Source organism: Microtus oregoni, unplaced genomic scaffold (assembly GCF_018167655.1).
Source record: "Microtus oregoni isolate MIOR12 unplaced genomic scaffold, Mior012 000023F_ref0000262, whole genome shotgun sequence".
In the NCBI taxonomy this organism is placed as follows: domain Eukaryota; kingdom Metazoa; phylum Chordata; class Mammalia; order Rodentia; family Cricetidae; genus Microtus; species Microtus oregoni.
This window is the reverse complement of record NW_024543082.1, coordinates 29,331,800-29,354,616: the sequence shown is the minus strand read 5'-3', so window position 1 is coordinate 29,354,616 and position 22,817 is coordinate 29,331,800. Positions and strand designations below refer to the sequence as shown.

The 22,817-nt window shown below is 44.6% G+C and overlaps 1 protein-coding gene across 3 annotated transcripts in view; it reads right to left on the bottom strand.

The window, feature by feature from the left end:
* The window catches only part of C2cd2 (C2 calcium dependent domain containing 2), a 73,221-nt gene that overhangs the window by 34,855 nt on the left and 15,549 nt on the right, over positions 1–22,817 (bottom strand). For all 3 annotated transcript variants that reach the window (XM_041673291.1, XM_041673292.1, XM_041673293.1), the window contains 3 exons: positions 11,323–11,442; positions 4,443–4,547; positions 138–260 (listed from right to left, as the gene is read on the bottom strand). In XM_041673291.1, the coding sequence (XP_041529225.1) occupies positions 138–260; positions 4,443–4,547; positions 11,323–11,442 (348 nt within the window). The remainder of the gene's footprint in view (positions 1–137; positions 261–4,442; positions 4,548–11,322; positions 11,443–22,817) is intronic.

Here is a 22,817-nt window from a genome sequence, read left to right as displayed (position 1 = left end):
TGGCGACCTCTCTCACCATGGGGCTCTGATCTAACACCATGGACAATATCTGCCTGTGCAGTGTCAGCCCCACCGTGAGAAGTGAAAGCACTGGAAACACAAGTCAGAATCACCTGTGTCCTGGGATCTGGGCTTACCTGAGCTTCTTTGGCCCGTGAAGGCTTGGTGCTCAGAAACACAGATGGAGAGGCAACACCAACTAGGTACTTCAGAAGATCTGCAAGGGCTTCGGAAAGCACGTTTACCTCAAGCACCTGCTTCTGGAGAGGGAAAGGCCATCAGATCATTGCACGCCAGATGCAGGTACCTAACAGGCACGCCAGATGTTACAACATCAGGCTACATTAAGCAACCTTGGTGTGAGGGCTATGCTGGCTCTTATCACTGGGACTGCAACTGTCCTGCTAACCCATGACAGGCTAGGAACAGCAACAGCCTCCAGGAGCACAGCCAGTAAGGAAAGGGGGACCTCGGATCATAATGAACCAATTGTGCTAACAACTGTGTGATGCTGAAGAGGCCCCTGAGCTGCAGAGAAGCACAGTCCAGCCAAGAACTTGATGGAAGGCAGAGAGAGTCAGGGTTTAGGACCAGACAAGGTGTGCAAAGACTCCAGATCTCAGACACCACACAGCAATAAGCACACTGCTTCCAACTGTTGGATCTATTGGCTATACCTGGTTTGTTGCTTTGACAAAAGCAACTTAAGGAAGAAAAGGTTCGTTTTGGCTCAGAGATGTAAGGCACTGTCTTTCATGACTGGGAAGGTGAGGTGGCAGGAATGTGAAGCAGTTGATCATAGAGAATATCAGGAAGCAGAGAAAGATAAATGCTGGTGCTCAATTTGCTTTCTCTTTTTTATTCATTCTGAGATCCCAGCCTACGAGATAATGTTGCCACATTCAGGTGGGTCTTCCACCTCAATTAATCTAACTTTAAAACTCCCTCAATGAGTTGTCTGTAAGTCTGTTTTCACGGTGATTGTAGATCCCATCAATTTAAGAATCAAGATTTAGCTGGGTGGTGGTGGTGCATACCTTTAGTCCCAGCACTTAGGAGACAGAGGCAAGTGATTTCTGAGTTCCTGCCCAGCTTGGTCTACTGAGCAAATTCCAGGGCAGCCAGGGCTACACAGAGAAACCGTGCTTGAAAAACAAACAAACAAACATATAATCAAGATTTAACTGTCACCATTCTGCAGCTCAGATAGCTCCCATATTCAAGATGTCAAGGTGAAAGTACCCCATGTGAAGCCTATGAAGGGACCACAACAACCTTCCTGGGACTCATCCTTCACCATTCCTAGCTTGGTACTGGCGAGGGTACAGCACCCATTCATGTGTGCATGGTTCTGTGCAGCAGAGTTCTATAAATCAGAGGTTCTTAACTGAATGGACCCTTCACAGGGGTCCATATCAGAGATTCTGCATATCAGACATTTATATTATGATTTATAACAGCAGTAAAATTATGAAGTAATTTATAATTATGAAGTAGCAACAGAATAATTTTATGCTTGGGGTCACCACACCACGAGGAACTGTATTAAAGGGTCATAGCATTAGGAAGGTTGAGAACCACTACTATAAATGTTTTTAGTGCACAGGTTTTGGGTTTTATTTTATTTTTCAGTATTAGGGATAGAGACCAGGGTTTTTGCCAATACTAGGCAAGCATTCTATGAGTGGACCTTGGGTTTTTAAGACAAAATCTCACTGTGTGTCCCAGCCTGGCCTTAAACTCATGGTCAGGCCTTCCTATAGTGAACTTGGCCTGTATCTACTAATCTTTAAATGTAAGGTCTCTAAATGCCAAAACCCAAAAGGCTGATGCCATGGCTCTCCCTGGGGACCAGCCTCCCATATACACTTGTATTAACTGGTTTAATCTTCACATCACATTCCCTCCACTTTACAGATAAGAGATGAAGACATAGAAAAGTCAATTAACACTCACAGAGTCATACAGTCCATAAACAGAAGAGCCAAGAATCAAATCCCACTGGCTAAAACAGTTAAGGGTCTGTGCTTTGAACCAGGAGGCCATCACCTATCCCCTCAATGGTTCCTTGATAGCCTAGCCTTCATTTTTAAGTTAAATAAAAGTCACATGATATAGAATAACTATTTAAATGTACCATTCACTGCTCCTTCGTACACACACCGTACTAAGCACCCACTAAATATGTTCTCAACCTTCTTACTACTTCCTAAAGATGAATCCCAACTCCATCCTATCAGGAGTCACATCCCTAACTCCTGGCATCCATCTTTCCTTCTTTGTGGATTGCCTTTTCTGGATGAGACGTGTCGTGATGCTGACACTTATGTCTCCTGCATCAGGCTTCTTTTATCATTTGCAAAGCTAGTCAGGAGACAGCGTGCACCAGCAAGTCACCCCATTTCTGGCTGAATAATACCGCACAGCATGGTTGTGCCTCAGGATGGGCTCTTACTTCTCTGTCTGACCTGGACATTTGCTTCTTACTCAGTAGACAGGAACTCTGCCTGATGGCAGGTATTATCTAACAGGCTCAAGAACAGTGGCCAGGACAACTTCCTTTCATAGCCTCTCCCCATCCCCAGTGCTGTACTCATTCATCAGTGAGCTGTGGGTCTGCAACTGAGCCACAAAGTGGTCCCCAGAATGCTCCACAGGGGAATCTGTGGGTGCCTAGAGGATGAGGAACAGGGAGTTATACAGTGTAGACAGCATGCTGCTGGTTGACTTCAGGAGGAGGAATGAATGAGATCATCTTCATAAAATGACACAAGTCACTTTTGTGCAGGTTATCAGTAAGGCCAAATGGAAGGGAGCAGAGCTTTTTCCCAGTCTGTTTTATGCAGGTTATCAGTAAGGCCAAATGGAAGGGAACAGAGCTTTTTCCCAATCTGTCAGTGGTGCTGACTTTAGATAAAATTTTCTTTATTTTTTTAAATTTAATTTATTTATATTTTATGCATGAGTGCTCTGCATGTATACCTGCAGGCCAGAACAGGGCAACAGATACTATTATAGATGGCTGTGAGCCACCATGTGGTGCTGGGAATTGAACTCAGGACCTCTGGAAGAGCAGCTAGTGCTCTTAACTGCAGAACCATCAAATTTTCAATAGTCAAAATTATATACAAGGAGTTGAAGAGAAGGCTCAGTAGTTAAGAGCACACTGGCTGTTTTTCTAGTGGACCTGAGTTTAATTCCCAGCATCTACAAAATAGCTCACAACCTTGTCTAAATTCAATCCCTGGAGATTCAGTGACCTCTTCTGGCCTCTGTAAGCACTGCACACACATCATACACAGACACACATGCAGGCAAAACCCACACACATAAAAATAAATTATATAAAAAATAAAATAAATATACAAAACAACAGAGATAGGGATCTCCTACACCTGAACATTGAGACAAGTCAGTATCAGATTGGTAACACAGCTACTCATGGTGAAAAATGACTCAAGGAATCACACAGAATTGTGCCCTTCTTTGCATTGAGAAATTCAACATGGCTGAGCTTCCCTGTGTGTACTGCAGGCCTACATAAATTATGCCATCATCAGAAAGAAGCAAGCAGCAGAAGGAAAGAGAAGCAAGGGCTGCCCCACCCCAATTCATTCTCTCTTTCTCCTTCCTTCTGCTCTTCGCTTCTCTCAAACAATGACATCATTTGTCCAGACTTTCATTCCACACAGACAAGCCCTGACATGTTCAGTCTCTTCTGCTGAGAAGGAGACCATTCTGTATTCAAGATTCCTTGAGTCATTCCCCCCACACCCCATGGCTGTGTTACCAATCTGATATTAGTTAATTGCCTCGGTCAGAATTTGTGTATGTGTGTGTGTATGTGTGCGTGCGTGTGTGTGTGTGTGTGTGTGAAACTTACCAGCTAAAACCAAACCAAAGCCAAACCAACCAAACCTTAAACCTCACACTGCACACATCTATGTCAAAATATGAAGGCTAAAATATTGGCAGGTCTGGGGTAGAACACTAACAAGCACGTTCAGGGCCCTGGGCTCCATTCCTAGCACCAGAGAAAAAATGGAGAGAAAAGACAAAGAGAGATGAAAGGAGGAAAAGATGAGTCTCTTACTGGAGACACACTACAAAGCTCACAGATCTCTACTGTGGGGAGGCCTCAGTAGCTGATCTAGTTGAAACAGAGCAGAACTACAAGGGAATTTTGTGAAAGCCACAGGAAGAACTCCCTGTCCAGAAAAGAAAAGTTGGGTTTTTTTGCACACGCTCACGGAAGCTTGCACACTGAGGCCCCAGAAAGGGGAAAGGAAAGTGTCCTCTCCATCAAAGCCGTCCCCTACAGAGCCCTGTCTCTTGTGGCCTACGCCAGCATGAGGAGAATGACTAGCAGGGGCTACCCACCTTAGAGCTAGCCATGCATCCGTAAACCAGTGGAAAAAAACGACAAAAACTTACGGACTGACCTCCCCTGGGGTCTGGGGCTGGATCTTGATGGCTGTTTCTGGTACATGAGTGAATGACCATCTGATCTGAATGTCTTCTCTCTTCTCTTCCATGTGGAATTCTATCTATGAGAACAAACCACGGAGAAACAGTTATTGGGTAGCTGAGCTCATCACCTGAGCCTTAATAAGCTCATACGTGTAGGCTAATCTGATGGAGGCATTTCAAAGTATGTCTAGGTTTCGGTTAAGTTGACAAAAATCAACCAGCACATACATAGAATAAAAATAAATCTTAAAAAATGAATACACAGAGAGCATCAGTACACATATACACAGCATATACATAGAATATGCATGCATGCCTTGTACAGACACAACACACAGTGCACACATGCAACATGCATACACATATAGTACATATGCATAAAATATGCATGTACATTGTAGTAATATGGGCGGCAGGGCTGCGTTCTCAGCACCCCCGGCCGCCTGCCCGGCTAGCTTATGCCCAAAATAATTACACAGACACTGTATTCTTTTAATCACTGCTTGGCCCTTTAGCCCTAGCCCTTACTGGCTAATTCTCACATCCTGATCAACCCATCTCTAATAATCTGTGAGAACCGGTCTTACCGGGAAGATTCTAGCCTAGTCCATCCTGGGTCGGAGCTTCATGCCGGGAGCGGGGCATGGCGTCTCTCTCAGGCGTCTGCTCCTGAGAGTAGAGCTGTCGAGACTCTGACCTCACTTCCTCTTCCTCCCAGCATTTTGTTCTGTTTACTCCACCCACCTAAGGGATGGCCTATCAAAATTGGCGCCCACGTGGACAACTGCTTCCACATAAAGCCTGAAAAAGCTTGGGAAAGAGTAAAGCATGTTTTCTTGATAGTGACAATTTCTCGGATCTACTCTGCTTGCTAGAGGCAAGCAAGCGCCTCATCTGAGAGAGGCTTCCTGACTCAGCTTTAGCTGCAAAACCCTGCAGCTCATTAAGAGTTCCTGCCACGAAACACTTAAACGGTGTTGACGAAAAGCTGAACACATGCTTTTCGGTTTTCAGCCATAGCAGGAAAAAAGCTGCGCCGTTTAAAAATGCCGGCTTTCTGGGCCATCCTGCCAGGGCAAACTCTGACTGTTTGAGGCAGGAGGGCCGGCTACCTAGAGAGGACTTGAGTGTTGTCTGTTGTAGCTCAGTTGCTGGCAGGGACCTTGAAATGCCATACAGTTGTGGCAGTAAACATGGCTACAGCCTGTATATCCGCCATGAGGCTGGAAAGCTAAGGAATGGACTGGATCTAGCTGGCAAAGCCACGCCTTTAGTCCTACTGAGATTGCTTGGTAAATTAAAGATTCATGTGGTCAGAAAAAGAGAGATATACAGTAAAGAGAGCTTCAAAGACAAAGAAAATTTCTAAATGGTTTAAAGTGTGTTAAAAATATATGCAGACTAAAATTTAAAGTTCTTAAAGTTAAAAAAAAAAAGGAAGAGAGTTGTTGTGTGTGGTAGCACACGCCTTTAATCCCAGTGCCTAGAAGGCAGAGACAAACAGATCTCTGTGAGTTCAAGGTGTAGTAGCAAACACCTTTAATCCCACTGCCTGAGAGGCAGAGACAGGCGGATCTCTGAGAGTTCAAAGACAGCCTGGTCTACAGAGATATTCCAGGTCAAAGATATACGCTCAAAAAGCAAAAAGTTAACCTAGGAATGTCACAGCTTAGATTCTTAAGTGCCTACTGATTTAAAGGCGCAAATCAAAAGTGCCCTTGGATAGTAAAAAATTGCAGATTCACAATAGGACAGATTCAGACCACTAAATGAGTCACACTGTGGATGAATGTACGTAGGCTTGGGAGAGAGAAGAAAAAGAATATAGAGAATAAAGTTAATGGTTTAAAAAAGTAAAAGTAAAGTCTTTAAAGAGACAGAGTACAGATAGTTAAGAGATTAAAAGAAATAAAGAAAAATAAGCCACGTAAAAATGGAAAATTCACAGAGAGTCTGGATTATGTACATTGTGTTTTCTTTAAAATTTTTGACTGTGAAGGAGCTAAGTACAGAGAGACATTTCATTATATGGGCTGCCAAATGGAACCAGAACGGATATCATGAGGGTATGATTTCAGAATTTGGATCTAAGGATATGATACTTTGGAAAAGAGATTCTTCTTTTGTTTTCACAGAGGATCAGACCTTGTGGATTGCATTTATCCCGATTTGGTATGATGGACCACGCCCTCCTGAAGGGTTGCAGTGAACATCTTCAGAAAATTGCTTCACTCAACTGCCAACTGAGATGAAACTAGCACACAGGTTATACCATGAAAGACCTAATTAACGACGCCCCCATTCAGCAGGAAGCAGTTTGGAGAGAAAAAAACTGCGCCCATGTTCCCAAATATGGTTTATAAACGTTCTTTAACATTTAAAGGGGGATATGATATAGGACTTTTCATGACAATGAGACACTCTGCTCCTGGCAGCACCAATCTACTTCAAGAGGAAGATGGGCATCGAAGAGGCTCCTTATGGAGTTTGATAGCCATTTGGGCAAGAAACTGCTCTTGCCTGGACTATTGCATAAACTGGACACAGAGAACCCACAGAAAGAGGACTACTGAACTTGCCTAAGGTGAGATGATCTTTCGGGGTTCCTGATTCATGAAAGAGTCTGCGAGACATTCTGCAGGACACAACAGATAGTGACTGAACTGACTTTGAATTTTCCTGCTTTATGGAAATGTCTGCTGGATACCATGGGCCTGAAGGCTGAAGATGGATGCCCCAACGGTACAGAGGAACTTTGGGTGACTGTCCAGGCAGCGAGATGTCTCTGTCATTTCTAGAGTTTTAAAAGTTGCTTTTTTCTTGTTTGCTTAGGTAGTATTGTATCTTTCTGGAGTCTTTGATGGAGTTAAGAATAGTTAGTTATAGTTATAGTTTTCCTTAGTTATGATAAAGATTATTGTAACTTTTACTTGATAACTGTTTTGTTATATGTAATTTTGCTATGTTAAAGTTAAAGCTTTTTTTTGTTTAAACAGAAAAAGGGGAAATGATGGAGGAAGGTCATTGGCTAATAAAGGAACTGCCTTGGCCAATTTTGATAGGCCATCCCTTAGGTGGGTGGAGTAAACAGAACAAAATGCTGGGAGGAAGAGGAAGTGAGGTCAGAGTCTCGACAGCTCTACTCTCAGGAGCAGACGCCTGAGAGAGACGCCATGCCCCGCTCCCGGCATGAAGCTCCGACCCAGGATGGACTAGGCTAGAATCTTCCCGGTAAGACCGGTTCTCACAGATTATTAGAGATGGGTTGATCAGGATGTGAGAATTAGCCAGTAAGGGCTAGGGCTAAAGGGCCAAGCAGTGATTAAAAGAATACAGTGTCTGTGTAATTATTTTGGGCATAAGCTAGCCGGGCAGGCGGCCGGGGGTGCTGAGAACGCAGCCCTGCCGCCCATATTACTACAATGTACATGCATATTTTATGCATATGTACTATATGTGTATGCATGTTGCATGTGTGCACTGTGTGTTGTGTCTGTACAAGGCATGCATGCATATTCTATGTATATGCTGTGTATATGTGTACTGATGCTCTCTGTGTATTCATTTTTTAAGATTTATTTTTATTCTATGTATGTGCTGGTTGATTTTTGTCAACTTAACCGAAACCTAGACATACTTTGAAATGCCTCCATCAGATTAGCCTACAAGTCTGTGGGGGTTTTGATTAATGATTGAGGTGGGAGAGCAAAGTTCATTGTGGGCAGTGCTACCCCTCCTGGGTAGGTAGCCCTAGGTTGTATGAGAAAGCAGGCCAAGAAAGCCATGGGGAGCAAGCCAGTAAGCAGGACTCCTCCATGGCCTCTGCATCAGCTCCTGCCCTGACCTCCTCTGTGATGGAGTGTGATTTCTTAGTTGGATGCCTTTATTTTCTGGAAAGACAAAAACAAAACCCCATCCTAACCCTAACTTTGGGGAGTTTCCTTTTTGCAGGTTATATTGATCAAATGAAAGTCATTTGTTAAGTCTTATACATTAGTTTAGATGGAATCTTTATAAATTTTGATGATATCCATAGCTTTTCTTTTCCTGTGGAAACAAAAGCAAAACCCATTCCCCAATACAACACATATCCTGGTTTCCATTCGAAGTCAACACATCTTTGAAGTATATAGACTGATTTAATTCAGAATTTTTTCCATTATTTAATGTCTCTTCTCCTCAGCTGTTGTTCCTTTTTTCTTTTCTTTTCTCTTTCTTTCTTTCTTTCTTTTTTTTTAAAGACAGAGTTTCTCTGTAGCTTTGGATCCTGTCCTGGAACTAGCTCTTGTAGACCAGGCTGGCCTCGAACTCACAGAGATCCTGCCTCTGCCTCCTGGGATTAAAGGTGTGTGCCACCACAGCCCACCTGTCATTCCTTTCTTATTACCATTAAAAAAAATTTAAAGTCAATAAAGTATTTTGTAATCTATCAGTGGGAATCTTTATTAGTCCTTTCTGTTTATTAAGCATATCTTTTAGAGTGCAATTAGATCTTTCTATAATTGCTTGTCCTGTAGGGTTGTGTAATATACCTGTAATATGCTTTATGTTGTAATATGCAAAAAACTGTTTCTTTTTACTAGGGACATATGTTGGAGCATTGCTCAGTCTTAATTTGTACAGGTATTTGTTATCCTTGAATTGTTTGACTGCTGAGGAAGGAACAACAGCAGATAACAGACACCTGAGTATAAATGATGGCCATAACTTCTAATAAATGTGTAATAACGAACCAGCTGCTTCAGAACTCAAAGCAGTTTTCCACTGAAACCCTGAATATGTACCTATGGTATGGTATACACATTCTAATTTTCCAAACTCTGCAAAATAAAACGCATCTATTTTCCAAATTTCATTTCTTTGAGTACCTTTGGGTTACTTCCTGCAGGTAGTGGAGTTTGGTTATACAAAGAACAAGTAGGACATTTTCTTATAAATTCCTTGGCTTGTTGCCACGAGATGGAAAAATCTTTTTTCAGACCTGAGAATTGTAAGCTAGAATGAACCCTCCCCTTCCCAAGCTGCTTCTAGTTGTGGTTATTACACCAATAGAAACATAATTCAGATAATGTATATGAGGTGCCTATGTGTATGTAAGTGTACTGTGTGCATGCCTGGAGCCCCTGGAGGCTAGAAGAGGTGACATGCCCCTGGACCTGCAGTTATGGGAAGATTGTAAGCTACCATGAGGATGCTGGAAATCAAACCCAGGTCATCTGCAAGAACAGCATGTGGTTTTAACTACTGAGCCACCATTCCAGCCCCTGTGTGTGTTCCTTTAGTCACGTTCTTAAAGACAATGACTCGGCTTCTGCCTCAGTCTAAAATGTTCTTTCAGAATGGATGTGAAGACCTCCCCACCCCCCAAACTCCTTTCCAGCCTCTCCTCTGCCCAGGCCAAGTGTCACTCTGTGCAGCCTTATTTAAATAAGGAACTCACTGTGCTCTGTGCTTCTCTTTCTGTTATCAAGGCATACGAGAGTGGAGGGAGCGAAGTGACCTAGGGCACCCTGTCTTCAGTGCTGGCCATGGGCGGTACCCGTGTCCACATGTCCCTGGGATTATATATGGAGTACCATATATAATGGTACCCCTCTCACCCAAGCCACTCTGGAAGCCTCAACTGGTCTGCTGTTTTGAATAGTCCTACTCATGTAGATGGGGCAGAATCATGGAAAGATGGGAAAGACCTTCATCCTGGACAGCCTCAGATATAGGACCAGGCATAGTAAAGGGGACTTGGTAGGTGTGGTTAGGGCTGGACTTTAAGATGGTGAGAACAGCTTATGTCTCCAGGTGGCTGGCAGGAGAACGGGACAATAGGTATGGTTTGGGAACTACACCCATGGTGACTGACCTGAAGCCGTATAAGGCACAATGACCATGCAGAGTGAGGTGGTATATGAGCTCTTAACAATTAATATATAGCCAACAAGAGCATGGCGCCATAGTCCTATAACCCTCAAGGACCCTACTGAAGACGGCTATCTTCAAAGTCAAACTGCCACCATTTTATCAGATCATCTGTATCTGCTTACAAAGGATCATCAAAGCTGGGCTTGCAGAATAATGACATTTCCTCATTGGAGAGGCAGGGTGGGTCACAGGACCCTCACCCAGAATCTACTTACTTCTCCAAAGCAGTTTTACACAATTCTGTCCTAATTCCACATGGCCTCAGCGAGTGTATAGGCTGAGAGGAATTAGAGAAGGGGCTCTGATGGAGGAAGGTCATTGGTTACTTAATAAAGAAACCACTTGGCCTGATAGGTTAGAACATAGGTGGGTGGAGTAAACAGAACAGAATGCTGGGAGGAAGAGGAAGTGAGCTCAGACATCACGCTTCGGCTCTTCAGGGCAGATACGATGGAGCACGCCGCCAGGTCAGACATGCTGACTCTTTCCTGGTAAGACTGGAGCTGCACAGATTACTAAAGATGTGTTAATCAAGAGAGTTAGCCAAGAAGAGGCTAGACATAATGGGCCAAGCAGTGTTTAAAAGAATACAGTTTCCGTGTAACTATTTGGGAGCATAAGCTAGCAGGTGGCCGGGAGCTGGGTGGCAGGAACGCAGCCCGCAGCTCCTTCAACAGAGCTCTCCATCTACATAGCTTGGGGAGTCATCATCCATGCTGGGTACAGACCTTACTACAGTGTATTGTGCTGTTCTGAGTGATATTCATGGTGAGTTTAAGATAATGGGTGACCTAATTCATAATTAATAACACCATGAGATTCAGAACTCTGAAACTCAGCATGGACGAATTCTCCCTGTGTCCCTCCTATGGCAGGGAACACAAGGTTATATCTACCACGGATTACCTGTGACCGACGGCATCTACACAGCCTTACCTTTAAATGAAATGGGGAAAGCCGGACGTCATACAGCTGGCATTCTGAGCTGGTGGGGGAGGCAGGCCCTGCACTGACCAGGAACTGAAGGGTCTCTCCCCCTACATGACAGATCACCATCTAGAGAGACAAGGGACAAGGAGTCTTTAGGAGACAGCAAGGACAATGGTTACCATGGACACCTTCATTTCACTGAATAATCTAGACTTTCTATGTGATCAAGGAAAGAATTTTGAGTCTCAACCTCAGATAAATTTTCAGATTCACATCTTTTATACCATGAAAAAACAAACAGATACTGTCTCAGATGCTCGATTCCTGATGGAATCTCAAGAGCCAAATTCTTTCCTGATTAAATCTAATTGTCATTATTTTTCCATATATAATGAAGGGTTTTTTTTCTTTAAAAAATCTCCGTTACATATTTTTTCACAATGACTGCTTTCAAATTCCCTAGACAGGGCCAGTGAGATGGGGCGCCATGTGAAGGCACTGACCACCAGGCCTAACAATGAGTTCCATACCCAGGACTGACATGGTGTAGGCAGAGAACCAACATCTACAGGTTGCTGTTGCAGGTTATTTGATCACACTGTGACACCCCGAGACTGGGTTAATAAAGTTAACCTTGAATCAGGCGACAGACCCAGCAACTGGCAGACTGGAATTAGACATAGAGAACCCAGAAATATGGATAGAGAGGGTCCTGCACCTCACCTAGGCACTGTAGGAGAGCTGACCCTGTAGACAGGGGCACAGGTAAGCCAGACCTGAGGGTGTGAGAGGATCAGAGCTGGTACACCTCCTTCTGTGTGCAGTGGTGGAGGTGAGGAAAAAATGCCCTCCCCCCTTACTCCTACTGCTTCCAGCTGGCAAGAGAGCTGACCCTCCCGTTTACCAGCTACAACACTACAACAAGTGGGTCCTGAACCCTGTCTGGGCTGCACAGCAAAGCTGACCTTTATGAGTGTGTGTGTGTGTGTGTGTGTGTGTGTGTGTGTGTCTGTGTGTGTGTGTGTGGTGTGTGTGTGTGTGTGGTGTGTGTGTGTGTGTGTGTGTGTGTGTGTGTGTGTGTGGTGTGTGTATGATGAGTTGTCCGAGAACATGAGCATGAAAGATCTGGGCCTGCCCCTTATCTGCCATATGATGGTTGGACAGAGGAGAGAAGAGCCCCCACCCTTCACCACCTATGGCAGATGGAGGAACTGTCTCTGAGGTCGTAAGAGTGCAGAGCTGACCTTCCTCCTCACCAGCTGCAGCACTCAGGAGAGTGGCCGTGCACCTCACCTGGACAACACAGTCGAGTTGGCCCTGATGGTGTAAGTGTGGGAGTCGATCCTGAGGGCATGAAGGCAGAATTGGCTCTGCCCTTTGCTCAACACTCAAGGGGTAAACTAGCCAGAACAATGCTGGAGAGCTCACCTCGGTAGTGAGATGGTAGGCTGACCAATCCTGCAACCACCCAGGCCCAGAACCAGGATTATGAGTTGGCCTACCCAACACCCAACCCATCTATGATATACTGGAGTACATGAAGGGGCCAGTTCTGCAGACCCAAAGCTGCGGGATTTCCATGACACAGGGCAACAACAGGATATCCAAGAAGAGTCCTAGTGAGGGTCCAGCAAGCCTTGAATCCGACCAATGACTCTTTGTAAATACACACTTGCAAGTACAGATGTGTGGATATTTACTGTGTAACTCACTGTCACACTACAGCTTCCATGATGAGACTGATTTTCCCTTTTGTTCTCTTAAATTTTATTTTATTGTATTATAGGTGGGGGTTGCAAGGGTAGATACAAAGGGACAGGGAAATGAAAGGGATCAAGATGCACGATGTGAAAGATACAAAGAATAAACAAAAAGTTAAAAAGGAAAATAAGTCATAGGTTATTAAAAGTTAAAAAAAATATAAAAATTAGCAGGGTGTGGTGACACACACCTGTAAAACAAGCACTCGGGAGGCAGCAGATATCTGAGTAGTTCAAGGTCACCCTGGTCTACAGACAGAGTTCCAGGACACCCAGGGCTATACAGAGAAACTCAGTCTCAAAAAGCAAAAAAAAAAAAACAAAAAAAAACGTAACATGAATTGATAAAGAAAAATATTACAGATTTATCCAGAACATAAAAATTATTCCAATACAAATAATTTAGCATATTATTTTTAATGTTAGAATAATTTTTAAAACATACATATTAAGTAATTGTAAAAATTAAATCAGTCTAATGAAAATAGAATTATAACATGAGTTCAAATATAAAATGAACTTGCATTTTAGAACAAAGTTCTAGAAGAGAAAGATAGGTAATTATATCAACAATAAACCAAACCCCAATCTAATATGCTATAAGTCACCTCAGAGGGGTGATTTTATGACCAAAATCACAGTGGTTTTTTGGGGGAAGCAGATCTTCTAAGTCAGACTCCAGCCATGTATGCCCAAGTCACACCAAGGCTAGATGCCAGGTATATAGGGGCTGCAGCAATGGGACATGTTAGGTACTACACCATAGCGTGGCTAGGCAGCCCAGAATCTAGTCACTGGAAGTCTGAAGAAGACACAGCATAGACCTCTGCCTTCCCCCAAGGAATGGCTGACCCTAACCCTGAGGTTCACATTAGGAGACAGAAAATTCTTCAATTCTCTGGTGTATTTCTCAGAATCTAAAACACATAGCAGAAAGATTATGAAAATAAATACTTTGCTTGGCCTGAGCCCAAAGTTCAGAGCTAGGCCATCCACCCCCTTTCTTTTCTCATCTCTGGCCTCCCAAACACAGACCTCTTCTCCTGCCACTACCCCACAACACACATACTCTAACCTATACTTGGTGCGCTTTGAGCCCCATTAAGGCAACTTCCAGAATCTAGGAATAGAGTCCTGAGTCCACAGCTCTAGCACTAGTTCACCTAAAATAAAAAATTCACCTTGCTTCTAAATTCGGGAAGAAACGGATTCACCTTTCTTTCATCCGTTCCTATGACACTGCTCTCAAAAGATAAATGACAGGGTCTAGTTATGTCTTCCCCATTCCCAGAGTTCACAGATGGTTGGAACAAAAACAAAACAAAACAAAAAAATGTTTGGATAAGAAATGTTGCTGATTCATGTTAAAAATAAATGTTCTATAAACAATCCTTTCTGGAAATTTTGATAGCAGAGAAACTGCACGGACCAATGAGTGACGCAGGGAAATGTCACTGTTCCCAGGGCCTGTGCCTGTTACTGCTCGAAATAAAACAATAAAACAGAAAAGGGCTTGCTGCACCACTATCAAGGGGCTCTAGAACATTCTACGCCGAGCCCAGGAGCACTGTACTAAGAACACTGTGGCTTGGGGTGGGGAGGTGTGCTTTAAACCTCGTAAGAAGCTTTGGTTTCCAAGGACACATAAAGCTACCCAACAGTCATCCCTTGAGAGACACAGAGCATCTTAGCACTTGGGTAAAGCTAGGAAGCAATCAGGCCAATAACTAAATTCAAGGAACCTGAGGACTTCTAGAACACAAGACCTCAAAGCTTATGATACGCCACTTGTAATGGTCAATGTCAGATGTAAACTTGACAGGATCAAGCTTCTTCCACCCCCTCCCACACACACTTGTGAGGAACAGTTTAAATTAGGTTAGCCCTGGGCATGCCCATGGGGATATCCTGCTTAAATTAATTGAGGCGGGGAAAACCCATTGAGGAGGGACCCCTGGCTTGAGCCTTGAACAACATGAAAGAGAATTTGTCACTCTGCTTTCTGAATGCAGATGCCAAACAACCACACACAAACCCTCTTTCCCTGATGTTGTTTTTGTCAGAGGAAGAGGGGCTGAGATGCCACTCACTTCCTCTAACCTCAGAGCTAGCAAATTACTAATGGGGCTTCTTCAGATCTTCCCCAGCCATACTGTGGCCCATCAGCCATGCACACTAGCATTTGTTATTGCCTTCAGTGTGTATGCGCAAAGCTCATAAACAAACCTTCTGAGCCCCCCATCAGTTGTGTGGGAGCAGAAAACTGCCTTTGTTCTCCCCCTCCCACCTTTTTTTTTTTTTTGAGACAGGGCCCCACTCTGTAGTCCGGGCTAACCTAAACTCTCTGCACAGCTGAGGCAGGCAACGGAACTCTCCATCCTTCTGCCTCAGCTGAAAATGCTGGGATTACAGGTTCATGTCACAACACCTCTCTTAATCATGACCTTTTAAAAAAAATTAAGAGTGCTCAGCATGGCTTGTAGCTCACTGTGTAATTCAGGCTCCTCTCAAACCCAGGACACTCCTCTTGCCTTGGTCACCCGAGTAGCTAGCAGGCATGGGTCACCACACCTTGCTTACCTCAAGACTCTGAGGTGCTAGTCAAATCAAACAGCTCTCAATGGACAGAGAGCCATGAGGGCTGAACCCCTCCCCAGGGTTCCACCTCTGCCACCCGAGAGCCACAGTGCCTCATTTGTCAAATGGAGGACAACAAAATGATTTTTCAGTTGGTAATCTTCTTTACCTATATTAATGGTGATCCCCAAACTACAGAGGGCTTCACTTTTAGGCCGCTCAACTGAACAGCCGTAAGCAGTGTTAAGTTGGGAGAGTAGACCCCAGCCCCTCTCATCTATCCTAGCCCCCAGGCCTGAGCGCTGTATTGGTCTGGACTCCAAATCCCAGCATGCCAGGTCCTGATCCCTCCCTGGGGGTACTTAAAGTGCACCCTCAAAAGAGGATCATGTGGTTCCTTTTCCTTCCTCCTGGTGATCGTGTTCGAGCACAGGACTCTCATTAAACCTGGATATTTCTTAATTTGTCTTGTTTTGATTTGGCTTGGTTGGGAATTTGCGTTAGGAACAATTCCTAACAAGCAGGATCCTGTACGTGTTTGAGGGACCCTGACAACTTTCCAGCCATCTCAAAGGTTCAGAATGCCCAGAGCTGGCACCTACCTTAGGGCCTATGAGGAGCTGGTTGTGACTGTAGAGCTTTCTAGTTAGGTGGTAACTATGCTTTCTAGTTAGGTGGTAACTATGCTTTCTAGTTAGGTGGTAACTATGCTTTCTAGTTAGGTGGTAACTATGCTTTCTAGTTAGGTGGTAACGATGCTTTCTAGTTAGGTGGTAACGATGCTTTCTAGTTAGCCCTTCAGTGACATTATGTGGACCTAAGTATAGTTTTTAGGTCCTTCTGGTGTGGGTTCCAAGCACGTGTTCTGAAATGTCAGTGCATAAACACATACAAGCTTGCATGTGTGGTGTATGAATGTGTGCAGAAGTGCTAACCTACGCATGCAGGTGTGAAAGCCAGAGGCTGATGCTTGCTGTCCTTCTCAGTTGCTTCTCTACCAATTTTTTGAGCTAGGATCTCTCACTGAACCTGACGCTCACCAATTCTTCTAGACTGCAAACTCCAAGGATCTGCCCATCTGCCCCCAGCACTGGGTTACAGATGGACACTCCCACACCTGACTTTTAAGGAGGTTCTGGGTTTTTTAACTCAGGCCCTCACGATTGCACGGTAGGCACTTTCCCACTGAGGCATCTCCCAGCCCACCCTGGTTTTTCTGTTTTGTTTTGTTTTGATTTGATTTTAAAGACAACGTCTCACTATGTATCCTTGACTGGCTTGAAACTTAAACCTTGAACTCTCAGAGATACACCTGCCTCTGCCTCCTGAGTGCTGGGATTAAAAGATTTCTACTTCCTGTTTTGAAACAAGGTCTCTCACTGAGCCTTAGGGCTCAACCATTAGGCAAGGCTGTACAGAAAGTGGTTCCAGTGGCCTGCCTGTCTCCACCTCTTAGTTCTGGAATTACAAGCACATGCCACCAGGTCTAACATTTAAAACAAAACAAAAAACAACAATATGAATTCTGGGAATGGAACTCGAGTCCTCATGCTTAAAAGGCAAACATTTTACCAGCAGCCACATCTCCCAAGCAAAGCAGTGTCTTTTGAAAGGTTAAGTGTCACTAGTATTTATTTTCAAGCCGGCATTTGCCTCCCAGGAATGGCTTCCTAGATAAAAATAAAGTGAGCCACAGATCTGCCCGAGTCCTGAGATCTTTTCTCACCAAAGTGCCCACAGAAGCCTCAATGGCACCATCATTTCAGAAGAGAAGGCTAACTATACCTCCCACTAAATGCTGTTCTTTCAAGGAGAAGAATGATCAAGGCGGCTACAGTAGGCAGGTGACAGCTTGGGGAAGAATCTGTCAAGGGTACTCCTGGATGAAAGAGTGTAGCTTCCAGGGGTGAAGAAGAGAGACATAGGTTACTGGCACCATCCTGTCACACAGTCTGTCCAAAAAAAAAAAAAACAAAAAAAACAAAAAAAACCAAAAAAACAAAAAGCAGCCAAAGCCTATTGTTCACCTCCTCTCTTTCTTCCTTCCTTTCTTTCCTTTCTTCTTTTCTTCCCTCCTTCTTCTCTCTCCCTTCCCTCCTTTCCCCTCCCCTCCCTCTCTTCCTCCCTCCCTCCCTGCCTCTCTCCCTTCTTTCTCTCTGGCTTCGAGACCTTACACCCACAACACTGCTGGGAGATGTGCCTTGTGTATAACAGGAACCCCAGACTCCTGCCAAAGGTCCTCCCAAATTACTGCTGTTGCTTGCCAACAAGGAAGCCCCAAATCCTTTAAAATCTCACCACTGTTTCACTTTCCTTTCCGACTCACCTGCGGTGTACCTCCTCTCAAAACATTCTAGAACTCAAAATCGTGTATTTTGCCTCCAAAGGAACTAGGGCACAGCTGACAAAATGCATCTAAAGAGTTACTAGGGGGCATTTTTCACTTGGCTCACATGTTGTAAGGAAGGAGGCACCAAATAAAAAAGGAATTACCAGGGCTGTCAGGTCAGAGAGCAGGGTCTGGCAGCCCTAAGACCAGGCATCTTCAGTAAGTCAAACAAACGGCAGAATGGCATAGAAAGACGATTTATTCGTGTGGCAATATTGTGAAGAGGAAAATAAAGAGGTTCAGTTACCCCTCAAGTCTGTCTTGCACGTGGAGTGGGGGCTAAAAGGAGGTTTAGGTTCAAGCGGAGGACAAAAGACATGCACAGCTACGCAGTCCTGATGGAGGTGGCGTCTCGCCCATCACTGCCCTAGTGTAACCTGACAGTTGTGTGACATCCTTTTCAGGAGGCAAGTTCCTCCTCTAGCTGCTATCAGAATTTTACTCTTTTCTTTCCTAGGCATGAGATCCTCAAGAAATTGCAGTTACTTGGGGTATGGGAGGCTCATGGCTATCTCTCTCTCGTTAAAGTATATTTCCTACCAGATTACAGACCAGTTAGCACCAGTTCCCAAATCAGGTGTCTTTCCCAGTTCTGTAATCTATTCTCACCTCTGTAAACATTCTTAACAATGGGAGGAGGATATCAAACCCAACATCTACTCTGAAACAGAAGGTCCTCAGTTTAAAATGCAAAACAAACTCGAGTTAACCACCATCATATCTACACACTCGCCCTGTATAACGGTCAACACAAACTGTCAACTTGACAGGACTTAGAATCACTTAGGAGACAAGCCACTGGGAATGTCCGGGAGGGAGTTTCTAGACTGGGCTTATTGAAGTGAGAAGACCCAATCTGAACGTGGTCAGCACTATCCCATGGGCTGGGCACCTGGACCTAAAACAGGAAAAAGCCAGTTGAGACCCAGTATTCTTCTCTACCTACTTCCTGAGGGCAGATATGGTGTGACCAACTGCCCCAATCTCCTGCCACCATGCCTTCCCAACATGAAGAACTATATCTTCTTGAACTATAAGTAGAACAAGCCCTTGCTCCCTTAAGGTGCCTTGGTCAGGTATTCTGTCACACTGATGGGAAAGTAACGAAGGCATCCTACTTGCCCACTGAATTGCAGTATATAGATCTGAAGGCTTATTTCATAAGGATCTTTCCTAGGGTGCTAAAATGAAAAATTCTGGAAACAAGGTGGCAGCCAACTCCAAGGCATGCTGGGTAGATGGGGTGTGCCTGAACCACACCGGTTCTGGATTCCAACTCCCACTCCAGCATGCTTTTGATCATATCAGAATAGTATATAACAAAAAGGAGGCAGGTTGGGGGAATTGTGACTACGTAATATGGTTTGGCACAGAAGCATCTGTGTATAAGGTTTCTCCCTCAAGGACTCTACATAAAAAGACATGGAAAAGATGTTTCCTATTTAAAAAAAAAAAAAAAGGAAAGGGGTCTTTTCCTTGCTGGCACTTAGTACTTCTTATTGAGGGCCAGGTCATTCTATCATCTATTCATGATATTCTATATTCTAATAAACCAACTTATCTAGCAGCTCCCAAGGGTCATTTCGCCACACATCAACACCCAACAAGCACATTCCTTCAGCGGCACTCAGAGGGTGGGACCTCCCAGCAGGAGCTTTCACCTGCCCTGGGAAGGATCCCACCTCAAAACAATTGCACAACCTACAGCATTTTAGCATACATACCAGGTTAATGGCACGACTGGAATTTCAAGTCATACAAAGCAAACAAAAAGATCAATGGAGATTTCTGTTAGGAGAAATAAAGACAGATTCACCAGATTCACTGTCCTGCAAACTAGAGAGGAATGGACAGAGCAGGAACCACAATGTTCTCGGGGTAGATATCAGCACACAAAGGACAACAGCCATGCAGGTAAACGTAAGTGCACAGCACTGGCTGCACACCCTGGGTAGCTGTGCCCTTCCCACTTTCTACACTGTTACTATGGTTTCACAATCTCCCTTTCTCAAATCTACTGATGGATGTGGGTGGGTGCAGGAGCCACAGAGGATACTGTGCACAGTGGCCAGGGTGCTACCAGCTGGAAACTGTTCTTTGGTCCAGTGACTTGCTCTCTTGTCTCAGTTCCCTCTCCAACCACTGGCACTGTGCCTGTCTTCTAACAGCGGAGTATCATGAGCCCAAATGAAAAGAAACACAACCTGGGCTCACCACACGTAAGGCAACCACAGGTATGGATGTTGTGGGGCGCTATAGAATCCTGCCCCTGCTTTCAATCCTTCCTTTACTGGGGAAGGATTTGCAAATGACAAACACAGACCCTGTGGCCTGGAGTGAGGAGCAAGCACCCCCACCCCAACCCAGATGCCTGGCTGGGCCTTTCCTGAATGCTGGGCAAACACAAACTTTTATTTAAAACTTTAGCCTAAGGTGGTTCTTATACCATCAGGAACCTTGGCTTGAGTCAACTGAAGTTTATCACAGGGCAGCAGGCTCTTCATCCAGAAAGGTGACATCATCTGCAATCTTCAAGGTTGGTTCTAAGTGTGACCACTGCCGGCACTTGTAAGTTTCCCAAACACAAGTTAAGGCAGAGTTCTCAGGGTACAAACTGGGGCTGGCAGAACTAATATCCTGGCTCAGCTGCATGTCCCAATATACCTATTAAAGTGATAAATACTAATAAAAGCAGAGAAAGAAGTATCCACTGTAGTCAAATTGGGAAGAGGAACCAATAAACGGTTCAGTGGTCCCAAGTCTATCTGCAGGGTCCTGACATGAGGGTGATGTTTAAATAGAGGGCAAAGGGTGTGTTATAGCTAAGCAACTGTCAAGGTGTTATCTCATCCATCACTGTCTTAGCTTCAGTCTCTCCTGGCAGAAAGTCTGATAACTTGTCAGCACCGTGAATTCTCTTCCTGAGAGCCAGGTTCCTTTAACTGGCACCAGGCTTCAGCCTTTCTTTTCCCTGAGCATTGGATTCCTGGAGAAGTCTTAATTCTTTGGGCTTCATTGTTTCACTAGGCTGACAGTAGACAAGAAGGATACAAGTGTCTTTTGAGAATTTCTCCTCTTCTGCCAGAGGCTGCATAACATTTAAAACAACACCCATCCCACCTGTTAAAGGAATGTGACTAAGTGGGTGGCCGAAGTATGGTTTTGCACCTAGATTGTCAAGACACCACATAGGGAAGCCTCTGTTCCAGCAGAGAGACATAGGAGGACTACGTTGCACTGTGGAGGACGGACTGGATCTAGGCCACTCTTGCATGGAAATAGAGCCTTGCGTCTCCTGGGTGGAACACTCTCGAGCAGACCTCTCCCAGGATGTGAGGAAAGAGACTGTAGGTAGGAACTAGTTCCTCTATAAGTATGTAATTAAGTCTAGGAGAAATCACCAGTGGGTGCATGCTGAGACTAGCCAAGGAAGGAGGAAAGCCTGCAGAGATCAGAGCCCAGGCCCAGGAAGCATCTCTGTATGGCAGCCCGTCTATGCCAGTGCCTGACAGCAGGGCCAGGCTTATGCCTAAAGGAAGTTTCATCTAACAGGATGCCCCCTGAAGAGAGCTACCACAGGAAAATGCTACTACTCCTCAGAGCTTGCTGTGGGTGATAAGCAAGTGTCTCTTGTGGCTAATGAGACAAGTGGTGGCTGGGAGTCCCTAGACAGCTTCCAGATGGGACTCGTCAGAAAGACTAAGAGGTCAGGGAAGTCAGGGAACTGGAGGTTCACATCAATGAGCAGCCAAACAATAATCAGTCATTCAGAGTGCTGAAGCCTCCATCCAAGTTCAGGCAGAGAAGGGGGTTCCCAGGGAGGAGCCAAGTTCAAAGGGTCCTGGGGACCATTCCTACTCCACACACATCATGTACACATTTTCCACTTGTCTATAGCTTTAAAAACTGGAAACAGCACAAACTGCGCTTCTGTGTCGTGTGCCATTCCAATTATCTGCTGAACTAAAGGGGTCCTGGAAAGTCCCAATTTGTCCCCTGCCAATCAGAAATGGGGTGTATAGCAGGGCCCAGCTTGTGAGCCTCAGCCTGGAATCCAGCCAGTTACATTAATTTCTAGCTGTGAGGGTCAGAATGGGAAGATACCCAGTCTGTGACACTAAGATAAATGCACATGTTCAATGTTCAAAGTGCCCTACATGAACCAGACTGCTCCAAGCTCAGTGGGTTGGGCACGGCCTAAATCTTACCCCTGTCCTTGGTACTGTTCTCTGTTGAAGCCATGAGAGATTTCACTGCGGGTTGCAGAACCCATGTTTGCAAAGACAACGACCATGACACACAGATGTCTTTAAAAGACTGCAGGAGAAAGTCCAAGCTCAAAGCCCTTTGTATAAGTTTACAAGTACACAGTCCTTACTTTTATTCAGCTGGGAGAAGATATTAAACCATGGAACAAGCTGGGCTTGGGAGGATCTGTCCTTTCCTTAGCACATGATAACATTTAAGATTTAACATTTAGGCCATGTTAAAATGATGAAAGCAAACAACAACGAAAACCCCCTGAAGTCATGGAGGAAGCTGGCAGGGAAAGGCTTTTAATCACTCTTGGAATCAAACGTTTTCAATTCTATACGCCATGGACTTGGGGTCCTCGAGTTCTCAAGAATTCTGCACAGCAGGGAGACTGTGGGAAAACTGACAAAGACTTCACTGGAAACTTGAACCCTACAGGGAATGGACAAGAAGAATACAGCGAAGCTACACTCAATCCCAGGTCTTCATCTACTGGGGGAGTTAAATAATGTCCAAACTGA